The 12,939-nt window shown below is 42.5% G+C and overlaps 1 protein-coding gene across 1 annotated transcript; it reads right to left on the bottom strand.

The window, feature by feature from the left end:
• Nucleotides 1-3,225: 3,225 nt before the first annotated feature.
• NPY (neuropeptide Y) lies at nucleotides 3,226-11,460 on the bottom strand. Its single transcript, XM_032182379.1, has 3 exons — nucleotides 11,273-11,460; nucleotides 6,411-6,491; nucleotides 3,226-3,382 (listed from the first exon to the last, which is right to left on the bottom strand). The coding sequence occupies exons 1-3, from the start codon at nucleotides 11,458-11,460 to the stop codon at nucleotides 3,358-3,360; spliced, it is 294 nt and encodes a 97-aa protein (XP_032038270.1). The 3' UTR covers nucleotides 3,226-3,357.
• Nucleotides 11,461-12,939: the final 1,479 nt, after the last annotated feature.

The following is a 12,939-nucleotide window of genomic DNA, read 5'->3' as shown; positions in this document are numbered from 1 at the left end:
ACTCTGTCACAATAAATTCTGGCATATCTTCTGACTTTTGTTTTAAAATGTTTGTCTAGGGTCTGGTCTGAGGCCAGGACACCTATCAAGATCACTCCTACCTCAGCTGCCTCACCTGCTTGCATTTCCCTCCAGCTTCACACTACCAGGACCTCTCTGCTTCCTCACGGTGGAAGCTGTGGTGGGGCTGTCTTCTCCTCCCCAGTCACAGCCACCCTGATCAGGATGCTCTGGCAGAGCAAAGCTGCCCTGCCTGTAGAAGGCTGTCCATGCTCTCTGCCTGCCACCAGAATGGGGTTTCCAACTCCTGAATGACACGTGAGGAAAAGTTTGGCTTGATGGGTGACCCTTTCCCATCAAGAATGGGGACAGTAGCTGAGTAATGGGCACCAACACCATTCCAGTTGGGTCTGACACCAGCCACAGGAACAATGTTTCACTCCACAGCCAGGAAGAAGGGGAATAGCCATCAGAGGACTAAACATTTGTGTATTTTGGCACAGATTTCCAGAGCTGAAAGCATTGTGATAGACTGGTTTTCTGGGGATGGAGAGAGAAAAGAACAGAGAGAATTTCCTGTCTTAGAAGAGACGATATATAGTTTTATGGGAGTATCTGGATTCCCTCATTTGTTAAATCAAAATTGAGTGTAACTCAGGGACATCTATTACAGAAATTGCCAAAGGCAAAGGTGGACTGCCTTTTAAATGTTTTACACCTATCTATGTACATTACTTACAATTTCAAACCCTCAATAAGTAAACAAGAGAATACTTTTATGGTTCTCACTTTTTGTTGTTTTTCCTGGCACTTCCTCAGAGTCTGACATAAATTTCAGCCTTTGTTTTAGAAACAAGGCTCTATTTCTCATGGTTAGAGAGAAAAAGATGAAAAGGTTAAGCTTAAAGTCAAAATATGGAAGCCAAACCAAACAAATCCAGCATTTATCTTCATTTCACAGCTCATTTTTCTAAGCCTATCCTGCAGTTTGGGGAGCTGATCCAATATTTTCAATGTCGTGGTTGTCAAGAGTGGTATATGAAGTACACGAGGCAAGTAAGCCCTAAGCACGTTGGCCTTCTCTGGTGAGGTTGTGTCTGCCAGGACAGGAAGGTTTTAGAAAGAAAATCACAGCATGGTGTGGATAGATGTATGCTGTATGACTGCTTTGCCTTGCCTCATCTCTGTCTTTTACAGCTCATTAATAATAAACCTGGCATTTTTTAGAGTTTTCTAGTTTTTCTACACACATGGGAGTTCTTTAACTTCAAGAAAATTCAGGTAATGGAGTGGAACTGCTCAGCACGAACAATTAGCATCCACTAATTCTCCTTTAACTCTTTCCTTCTCCACTAGGGCACATTTGCAATGACAGTGCGAAGCAACATGAGTTTGGTGTATCACCTACAGATTTTAACATTTACTCAGTCATTAATATATGTGTGTAGTTACTTACTACACTTATTACTGGTTACTGGAATAACCAGGAATTAGAGATAACATATAGCAGGTACCTCACCAATCTCGTTTTCTTTTGAATAATTATTCCAAGAAGCACCATATGGTGGCCTCTCACCCAGCAGGTCCTGGCCTGCAGCTGATAGACTCCTGCAGCATCAGCAAGTTGTGGCTGAAGTCCCTCTGAACAGCATGACTTTACTGCCTTTGGTGGCAATGGTTTATACAGGGGGCCCCAAACATTTTTATCATAGAATCATAGAATTGTCTAGGTTGGAAAAGACCTTCAACATCATAAAGTCCAACCATAAACCTGACCTACCAAGTTCCACCACTAAACCATGTCCATTAGTGCCACTAGTAGACTGCTCTTAATCCTCTCGATTTAACTGTGAAACCCATCATCAAGCCTGTAAGTGAAAATACTGCTGCTGAAGGCAAAATCTGCCGATTCAAGTGGCATCTAGATGTTTTACAAATATATATATATATTATGCTTTACTGAAGAAAGTGTGATCAAAAAAGATGGTAAATCCTGGGAACGTGGTAATGCTTTGTGAATACACCTGGCCTGCATTTGTAAGGGTCTGGAACTGACTTGCACTGATGCATCTTTCCTGGGGGCAACAGCCTTGTGAAAACAGTTAAACATCAGGAATGAGATGGAAATGTATTAACCTTCACTCTGATTCTTTTCCAACCTGGAACATTTAATGTGCCTCATTACACAATATCCAGTTCTGGTGTTTAAAGAAAAGAAAGTGTGCTTCTATATCAGGAACCAAGAATCGGCATTTGTGTCATGTTGCATATGACCATACCACAAGATGAGCCTCTCTGAATAAAAACCACTTAAGAACAAGGGTAACACATGCTGCCATTATCTTATGTTACTTTGAACAAAAGCATTGGGGCATTCCTCCAAAGTCCTCACGTATAAGTAGCTTCCTTACTAGGCTAGTGATGAAATTCATTAAAAATATAGAAAAACAAAATGAAGGCAGTTCCCCTTGTCCCACTCCAGGTACATTCTTGTGGTGAAAACAAACTATGAATATTTCCAAATTAGAGAAGTGCTCAGAGTGCAGGTACCCAAAGGCTTGTAATTTACCAGCACGCTCCTGTGATTAAGCAGCATGCCCATTAATTTAAGCAATATTAGATGTCTCCTTTTTGGCACAAGTGGCTGTACAATTGTCCTGTTTTGTGAGTTACTTTAGATACTGTTTTCTGCTGCTTTGCATATTGCTAAAACAAACATGTTATACCTGTTTCATTTAAAATTCCTAGCTCAGGCTTACACCCAGGCTTCAAACCAGTTTGGAGGAGTTCGGAGAATTAAGCCGTCACTTCATTCCTTTGTATTTTGAAATTTAATTTTAATGCATTTGTCAGTGTACATACTAAGTAAGTTTTTAGTATGGTGATTCTGAGCAATCTCCTCTCGGAACAGTATTTTCCTAAATTATGTAGTACATGATAAATTGTACATGATAAATTTTAAACAGTTTTGTATAAATCCAACAGCTGAGTGGAGTTTGAGGCCACTTTAAATGGTGCCTTTATATTACTTTGCATACTAATTACTGTATTAACGGTGACAGTGTTGTTGCCCATACTACTTTAGACTGCAGGGAGTTTATAATTCAGTTGTAATTGTTTAAAACCATTTTTTGCTATACCAATGACAGGAGTGCTTGTTTTCATTTAGTATGTTGTATTTTGGAATGCACAAATAATTTATTTAAATAAAGGTATATACAAATATGACGAGGGAAAAACTCTACAGAATTCAGTACAATGGCTGCATGCACTGGGAATGACACTATGATTCGCTTCAGAGGAGTGGAGTATGAATTGAAAACTAGGAAAAGTTTTGACGGTGTGCTGAAAATCCCATCACCACATCGAAGGGTCTTCAAACCTGTAACATATTATGAATAGACACTATTAAACACATTTTACAGTCCCTTCTGGAAAATCCAAAGTTACAACTACTTGAAATTTTCATTTTAATAACAGCACCAATAAGGAATACACATTCACATTTGCAGCTGGAGACTCCCATCAAAACAGAGGAATCTAGGATGGCCAAAATCTAGAAAACTATGATATGTCAAAAAACAAACATATTCGTAAGAGAGATTTCTAGATTTTTCAGGAGTAAATGGTTTTCAGAGAGAGACAAATAAAACCATGTCATGCTGTTAGCACCCTCGGACAAAACCAAAGTAACTATCCTAAAACCATCCTAAAATATTATCATCATATTCTGTTGCTTAACATCAAACTGTTGAAATACACGCTGAAAGGGGTCCTGAGTGCAGGATTTGATCCAGAGGGCCTCTGCTTGCAAATAGCTGTTCTGGATATGTAGAAAGATATTCAGCAAGTGGTAGAACATGGAGAGAGACACGGAGAAGTGGATTTGCCATAATTTCTGCTATCTAGAAGTTGGGTGCCTAGTCTTGACTTAAGGTCCAGTTTGCCACTACAGTCGCTGGAGAGACACTGACAATTTGAGAGGGCTACTAATCCTGCTTGTTTTGGGGTGGAATGGCTCATTTTGGAGATAGTCATCTCTCCAGTTGACTACAAAGGGAGTCTAGACAGCTACTTCACACTAGACACTTAACTTTCAAAGATGCAGTATTAGAAGGGATATGTAGTGTTACTGGGAAATGAAAATTTTGTCATAACTCCATAGGATACACAGGATCAGAAAGACATCCCCTCACATTTTTCTTATGAAAACTTACTTGTACTCAGATCAAGGCACCTCCTTTTTTAATTCCTTAACTTCCTAATTTCCACCTGGTTTCCATAAGAATCTCTCTATCCTTTCTTTGGATGCTCAGACACACACCTAGACTGCAAAATGCTATGGGGCATATGTGTATTTTAGTCAGAGAAGGTGATGGGTTGAACTCAGCCAGCCAGGCTGAATACAGTTAAGCTGTTTCTTAACACCTCAGTGTTCAGTTTCAGGGATTGCACGAAATGTGTCTTTCTGCTGCTGACTCACTGACTGGAAATTACATCTGCACCATAACTGGCTGTGTATAAATATTTCTAAAACATGTACTTTGTTAATTTAAGTTCAGAATAATAACAGCCTGCCTTTAATTCATTTAGGCTAGATGCCTCCAGGAGGATGTTTATGCAACCACACTGTATTTGGGCAAATTTGATGCGTGTCCACCCCTGCGGGGCTCCTCTAACTTCCCCACAAGCTGTCCAACCCTCTGGACAATTTTCACCAAGTCAGAGAGAGGTACGGGTATCTTGGAGATAGTAAGTTCCTGATGTGCCATCAAACACAGGACCGTACAGAAATAAGATACATCCTCACATGGGGGGGGAAAGCTGGAGCAGAGTTCAGAATCCATGTTGGCTTTTATCCTAGAAAACATATCCATAAGAAACTACACATCATTGTTCCCAGTGCTCACATAATTGTCATCGACGAATGACAAACACCATGTTTTTTTCTCAGTTTAAAGTGCTGTTACAGGGGGGTATGAGATAAAAATCTGTTTCTCATCAATTCTTGATCTTAAATGCGTACTAGTTTGTTAGTTTGCTCATGAGTCTTAGCTCCCTGGCGTGTTATAAATAGCATTATTGAAACAATAACAACCATAAAGTTCTGTTGTGAAGGAGGGAAAATTGCAGAGAGTATTAGACTTTGTACTACCCTCTGTGTTGCCTCAAATTCATGGCAGCGGAAATTTCCCATTATATGAGGATTCTGCCTTATCATTACAAAATACAAAATAGTCTCAAACATTTCACTGCACTCCGTGCAGTTTTTTTTTTATAAGCATCTGCAGAGAAAACCATTTCCCAACAGCTGTGGTTAGTCATCAAACCCAAGTCAACGTTCTCCCTATGCATAGAGCTGCAGGTTTCATGGACAACCCACTGATGGCAGTCAAAGTTTTGGTCACCTCTCAGTGACAAGATCACGCCCAAAAGTTCACTGCTACAAACTATTCCGGTCAAGTATTCAACTAGTTTAATCTAGCCTTGCACAACTTATGAAAATACAGAGATTGTAGACTCCTGAGATGACTACTGCATAAAACATTTATTTCTGCAGCAGAAGTATTATCAGCAAGCATCAGACTTTCAGGAAAGGCTTAATCTGAGCTTATTCATGCTTTTCTGTGACTAAAACTAAGGTTTTCTTTCACAAGCAAAAAAAAAAAAAAAGTATTTTATTTTTTCATAGGCAAAAGGAAATAAAATTTTCACAGCTGCGTAAATTGTAGTCACCAATGTAGTATCTTACATTACAGCTAATGTGTCATTCCCTGCCTAGAAAAATATAGTACATACCCTTGAAATCCCACTGTTGCTTGAAACACCACTGTTCTTTTAAATCAAGTGCAATTAGGAATATGAAGGCTTTTATTTTTTCACTTTATAAAACATTAGGTACAGAAGTAGTGTGAAATACTATATTTTAAATATCAATCACAGCCTTGCACTTGTGTATAAGTTAATATATCTGGATATTCACCACTCACATATCTTTAAAGCAAAAAGGTAAAACTTTTTAAGTAGCAAATGAATAAAAAGATGCCATCTTTGGGGATCCAGTATGTAAATGAATCACCATCAGGCATCAATGTACAATTCTGTAATTTCTATTGCAATAAAGCCCAGTAAGGGGTAACTTTTATGGGAATGCTTCCCTCCCTTCAGACAGCCAGTATTGCCTGTTCACAAAAGAGGAAAACAAGGAGCTTGGACTTCATCATATCTGGTATGACATTACTTGCATTCATAGGATGGTTCTAGCTCTTAAAAACAAAGGATTTTTGTTGTGCTTATCCAGCTGTTGGTGACAAGCGTTATCTCCCTGTGACATATGTTTATTGATAATGAACAAAACTATTATATGCAAACAAAAAATGAAAGCCACCACAAAATATCTTCATACATACCTGGATCTAGGAATATTTTCTGTGCTTTCCCTCAACAAGAGGTCTGAGATCAGTGTCTCTGGGCTTGATCTCTTTCCATACCTAAGAAAAGAGGAAAAAAAGGTATATGTTTGCGTATTTCAGTATTTAAAAATGAAAACTAAGTAGAAAACCATCAGGCAAATCTCAGAAAAACTCAATAGTGACGTTATAAAGGAAACTTTACAGCAAGTATTTTAACTTGACTTAGTCATGTCAGAAAATGTTCATTCTTTAGTATTTCTTTCAATATACTTTTTCCATTATCGTGTTATAGGACAGTATTGAGAAACTCTGAATATTTACTGATTCAATCCCTGTTCCTGGATATTCTAGGAACTCACACCTTACTGATGTGAGTGTGAAGAAAGGGGAAGGAAACTGTATGACATGACCTCCACGCGCATCATTTTTGCCTACAAACCCGGTTCCGTCATTTCATAAACTTTATGATTGTTTTAGATGCTATTCATTCATCAGAAATTACATAAATGGGAGTCAAATTTATCTATTCTGTGAATAGTAAACAAAACTCAGATAAGCCATAGTATCTAAAGAATTGGCCAAGATTTTTTAAAGGCAGCTAATATATTTGGGGATGCCTACCACACACCACATTAAGTCATAAAAACTGAGCTAACCCAAGGCAATAACCACTCTTGAACTATGTGGCTATGGGAAAGAAAACTCTCTGAACCACAATTTGCTTAAATGAGATATCACCTACAACCTATGTCCTATACCTACACAATGGCTGTCCTTCTATTTGTTTTTGTTTGTTTGTTTTAATCACGGATATTTTATCATACATTGCTCAACAGATAAAATACTGCAATTCCAGGTTCTAGGAAGGAATTTGCTCTCTTTTTCTCAGAAAACAGAAGCAACACTTAGCAGCCAGCTTGACAGACACTTCATCACTATAAGGATTCATTAGCTTAACAGTGATAACTGTAAGCAAATGCTCCCTTGGTTGGGAAGAATTAAGATCACGGTTTGTAACTTGTGTATGTAATTAGTCTGAATCACAAAGTACATTAACAGATAATAGCTTTGTGAATGCCACTTGAGTGAAATTCTGGCTCCAGAGAAGTCAAAGGTGTAATCAAGGACTTAGATTTTATCCATTGCTATCAAGATGTTTCTCCAATGGCTTGATCTAAATTTTGGGGGAAAAAAACTTCACAATACAAACTTTATTTTAAAAGTTAGGAGTTATATCTATTGATGACATATCTTTTTGAAAAGTGGAAACGTACCTCATTTTATTACTCTTTGTATTCTTGCCTCACCGTAATCATTTTAGTGCCTCCCATGTCCCCTCAAAAGACAAAGTAAAAGTTTCAGATTTTTAAATTTCTTAATTTAAACTGACTGAAAGAAGGTAAAATGCTGTTACAATATTGCAATTCAGAATAATGCTGAATAAAACGCCTTCCACTCCATCACCACAAAGGGATTTCTTTCTTTCTCGTACCCTACTCCAATCAATATGGATGCAACCTGCACATCAACTGAGGGGAACCTAATTTGCCATTGCTTTTAAAACATTGATTTAACAAATCCAACAACTTGCTCCAGCAGCTTATGCTTGGACAAAATTTCTATTAATCTCTCAGAAAGTTTTGTCTGAGTAAGAAATGGGTAGCAACCCTCAGAAGAGCAGAGATTTGCTCAAATAATAAAGAAGACTGATGTGGAGAACTACTACTGCTTTTTAAATGAGTCCCTCTAGTATGACAAGACTAGTGCTGCTACCTGTGCAGGACAGACCCACCTTGTCCTCACACAAAGCTGTACACCAGGTGACACTTGGCTGCGACCAAGTGGAGTGCTCAAGGAGCAGCCATTCTTCCTGTGGCAGGTGCCCAACCCTCTAGTCTGCCCTGTAATTTTGCCACTAGGAAACAACCGTGCTACAGCCATAATAAAGAGGTCATGAACAGCCTTGAAAGCAATGCCTTGATGTAGAAGTTGATCTCTTCTTATAGAAGCAGATGCCTCCAGAGATCTTCGCTCCAGCTGCTTTGTGCTTGCTCCTTGCCTACCCTGCACAGCTCCGAGACAATACAAACACAGAAAGCCAGGCCTTCACCTGGCATCTGGGGAACACTTTTACCAAGTAACTTCTGTTTTAGAACAGTTAGGCTCCAAGTTTTGAAAACACCTGGTCAGGCTTTATGCTCAGCTCAGGGTCTGCTCCCTTCCACTTTAAAGTTGTTGACATGAAGTGGAAGTATCGGTACTGCCAGAATCAGACACACTTTCAGATAATATCCTCTGCCTTGCCTATGGTTCAAGCCATTTCCAGCAGGAGTGGCCTTACTGTTTAGCTACAACACAGAGGAGCTATAGATGCAAGAACAAGCTATGGGGGACATGAAGGGAAGAAGGCCTGTTGGTGACAGGGTGTAGAGGTAAGGTAGTACCAAGCAGCCGGAGCAATTATTCAAGTAAAGATATGCTCTGAAGAAAGCCCCCTGAACAGTGCAGCAGAGGGGTATGTGGTAAGGACATTTTTTTAGGACAGAGGTGGGATTAATCCAAAGACACATGGACATCTGCAAGGCAGGAGTCTGCATCTGTGCTGGTCACCTCAGGCTCTCCTTACCACCAGCGAAGATCTTGCACCTAGGGAACAACAGATCTCATCAAGGACTGAAAGAGGCCCGGTGACTTGCAGGCTACAAGTACCTACATGTATTTCCCTCAACTGTCCTCAAAGGGGCATCAAGCTGATGTGCCCAGATGTCTAAAGGCAAGTGAGATGGCTGTGAAGGAGAAGGACCCTAAAGGAGAGAGAGAACAAAGCAGCCACACAGGCAAGGGCTAAAGACAAGAAGAGAAAGATGATTTGGAAGGAGCTTCATGGAAGCTGGAGTGAAGACCCTGTAGGCCATGGCTACTCACAGGGAACAACATTCAGATGCTGCTGTTAGGCCAGAAGCAGAAGTCAGGAGGATGTGCCAGAAGGTTATCCATAATCACATACACATCAAAGAAGACTAGATAGATGAAGCTGAAGAGAGCCCCTCCATTTCCCCTTGTTACAGGGCTCCTGAGCGGCACCAAGCACAAAAGGCAGAGCCAAAGAAGCTTTAACAAAAGAGTAAGCTTTGAGCGCATCTGAAACAGACCGAATGAATCAAATTTTTAGATCCATTCAAAATGCTTATTAAGCTATTGATTCCTTTTGCAAGTGACTGTCACTGCCAAAACAGCAAACCCCCAGGAGCTGTCACTTTATTTCTGTGCTGTTAATTCACCACAGAACAGAAAGAACACGCTCTTGTTTGTTTGTTTGTTTGTTTAAGCTAAGCTATCTAGCAACTTTAAAACATGTACCATGAAGTTGGTGATTTTAGCTGTCAGTGTCCTTCTAATTCCAATTCTGTTCCCCTCAAATATGAAACGGGGCCGCGGGGTGGAAACATTGGTTGAACGTGAATAATAGAATTGAAATTCTGAATTGTTTTATCCATCAGCAACAATTCTTTGGTTCACTTCAGAACCCAAACACACCCATGAGACTGAAAGCAGACTCAGTCCCTGAGCTGCGGACTTGCACCCCAGGCAGGAGAAAAGAAAGCTGCACAGTCAAAATTAAAGCAAGTGCGCAGTGAGGGATGAATATCAAAGGGGGGTTGGTTTCCTTGTTTTTGTTTGCTTTTTAATACAAACTGGTTTTAGACAGAAGCCACCTTTTAAATCAGAAATTAAAGAAATAAAAGGAAGATATATGAACCCAGCCTGGAGATCCCACCACACACAAGGGAAAAGGGCAGCAGGGGCAGAAGTTAAGGAGCAGATTATTTTAGCAGCTATCTAGACAAAAAGTTATGAGAGCAGAGACTGAGGCACAGAAGCATGCCGCACACATGAGCTGGTTGTGAATATTGCTTTAAAAGTCCAGGACCGAAGAGCTGCTGTTCTATCAGCCTCTTCATCTGTGTTATGGCATTAGCACACTGGCAGACAATGTCATGGGTTTGCTGGGAAAGCTCTCAGCTACACGATAGCCTCTCTTCTAATTTAATTCCTCAGACTGCTACGGGGACAAATGAAAGCCTAATTATAGATCTCTCATCTGTTTTTGATATTAAGCAAATAGATAAATACACCAAAGCTCTCCTGGGTCACACACTGTCCAGGGACCTTAGGGGATGTTTCTATTAATCAGTCAAAACTGGACAGACACTCCCAAATAAAATAATTTTATAGCATAAGTTTCACTTTTTCCAGACTGAACCTTCACTGCCACTGTAAGCAGCGCAGCCATCGCAGCCATCCTCAGAAAACCAGCTCAGAGCAAGGCAGCTTTGGGTCACACTCACTCCTCTTTCAGCTTGGGCACGGGTTCTTGTTTGTGCTCTTGAGAGTTTTTGTTAGGACAAACGGGCTTTTTGGCACTCGCTGCTGTATTAAGTAGCTGACAAACTATAAAGTGTCCAAACTACTACAACTCCTCAGCAAGCACAGAGGGGAACTTTCTTCCCAACAAAATCCTCACTAGAGACAGCGGCAGCAACAGAAGCGTGAAACTGTTCTTCCTGCCCTACTTTACACTCCCTGGGGTGAGTTTCATTTTCCCTCAGCTTCGGGGGGCTCTCCCCACGCACACTACCCTGCGGACATGTACACCCTGCCCTTTTTGCCAACTTGGATGGTGGAAATCCACCTCCAGTCCCAGGGCTCACACTCTCCAGAGGTTACATGACCCCTGCATCTTTCCTGCCGGTGGTTCCCCCTCACCCCGAAGGAAGCAGGGCAAGACCCCCGGCTCCGAGGGGACAGCCCACATCCCTCCCTCCCACCTCGCCGAGGAGAAGGGCCCCGGCACCTACCTCTGCCTGGTGATGAGGTTGATGTAGTGCCTCAGCGCCGAGTAGTATCTGGCCATGTCCTCTGCGGGGGCATCCTCGCCGGGGCTGTCCGGTTTGGAGGGGTACGCTTCTGCCAGCGTCCCCAGGCAGACGAGCAGCGACAGGGCGAAAGTCAGCACCGACACCCACAGCCTCATAGTGCCCTGCATCTGCACGCCGGGGGGAGAGCCGCCGTCAGCGCCCGCCCCGACGGCGGGGCAGCGCGGACGCCCCCTCGGCGCCGAGCCCCGCGACCCCATCCCCATCCCCATGTCCCATGTCCCACATCCCATGTCCCATCGCCATGCCCACGTCCCCCCCGTCGCGGTACTCACGGCGGCGGCTGCAGCGGAGGGAGCGGCTCCGGGCGAGGCGAGGCGCTTGTGCCCGTGGGTCGGGGCTCCCGAGTGCGGGGCTCCGCGCCTCGCCGGGCTGTTTAAGTCTTCCCCGGCAGGCAGGAGGGGCCTCGGGCGATCACGCCTCGGTAGCCCCGGCCCCCTTCTATCCCCCCCCTTTCCCCCCCAAACCTCCGCCCGCGCCCTGCCCCGGGAGGGCCCCGCCCGGCGGCACCGAGGGGGCGGCCGCCCCCGCCGCCCAGGCAGGGAGGGAGGGGGAAAAAAAAAAGCAAGGAAGCATCTGAAAGCATCTGAGGAGGTTTATAAGAAGGGTGGGGGCGTCCAGAAATGCCACATCGGTGCTACAGTCTTATGCCTACTAAATAGCTCAGTCTTGCGGGTCACCTGCTGCAGCAGTTAAGTTGTACCTCGGTGCTCACTCTGCCCAGGTGGCCCCATACACCCTTGTCCAGAGCCCTTTCTCAAGTGAATTTATTCTGTTTTATTTCTTTCCCTGAGCAACGCGCCGCAGGAAAGCCCACCAGAGCCACAGAATCGTGTCATGACCGCTGCTGAATCCCTTACGCAGCAGCTTCTCACAGGTGTTGGACTACAGGGGCTGATCTGGCCATGGTGCTTGGTCTGGATGTCTGCCTGATCTCATCCAGATGCTGAATCCTTACAGAGAGATGGGCACCCTCACGGTGAGCTGAGGCCTCATACAGCGGAGGCATCTCCCAGTGATGTGCACTTCTCCACCGGTTGCAGCCTGGGTGATGGGGCTGGGTGATACACCCAGCTAACTGGGTGCCTGAAGTCAGATAAAACCAATCCAAGCCAAACAAAGTTTCCGAATTTGCTAAAGAGTTCAGTGGAGTTGGAAACTATTCATACATATTAGTAAAATTAAATCAATTCTTTAGAAACGGGTAATTTGATTAGCATCTTGGTGACCAATGACTAATTCCAGTTGGAATGACAAATCATGACTCTGAACAGATCTTATTTTTACTGTAATGTGATGGTAAAATAACCGCATAAGTAAGAACATTAGACATACTGACAGGATACTAAGACATATTCTAACATTGTATCATACATACTACTACAAATGTAGATATTAATTGCTATACTTATTAACATATGCAGTTATTGCTTTAATAACAATAATACAGCATATTCTGAAAAATTATATTCAGGCAAGAGCAAAGCCAGAAATCATTTTCATCACTCCCAAAACTTAATTTCAACATTGCCCCAAGAAGGCCTATCAAATAAATGGCTCTTGCAGCGTGCAGGAAAGCTCACTGGACT

The sequence above is a fragment of the Aythya fuligula genome, chromosome 2, assembly GCF_009819795.1.
Source record: "Aythya fuligula isolate bAytFul2 chromosome 2, bAytFul2.pri, whole genome shotgun sequence".
Lineage (NCBI taxonomy): Eukaryota > Metazoa > Chordata > Aves > Anseriformes > Anatidae > Aythya > Aythya fuligula.
The sequence above is the reverse complement of the archived record's forward strand: the minus strand, read 5'-3'. Positions and strand labels throughout refer to the sequence as shown.

Excerpts from the sequence above, each read along its gene's own strand:
- NPY (XM_032182379.1), bottom strand. The coding sequence starts at position 11,460 with ATGCAGGGCACTATGAGGCTGTGGGTGTCGGTGCTGACTTTCGCCCTG. Across the intron at positions 6,492-11,272 it reads AACCTCATCACCAGGCAGAG|GTATGGAAAGAGATCAAGCC; the intron begins GTAGGTGCCGGG and ends CTCTTTTCTTAG. Across the intron at positions 3,383-6,410 it reads GAAAATATTCCTAGATCCAG|GTTTGAAGACCCTTCGATGT; the intron begins GTATGTATGAAG and ends AATATGTTACAG.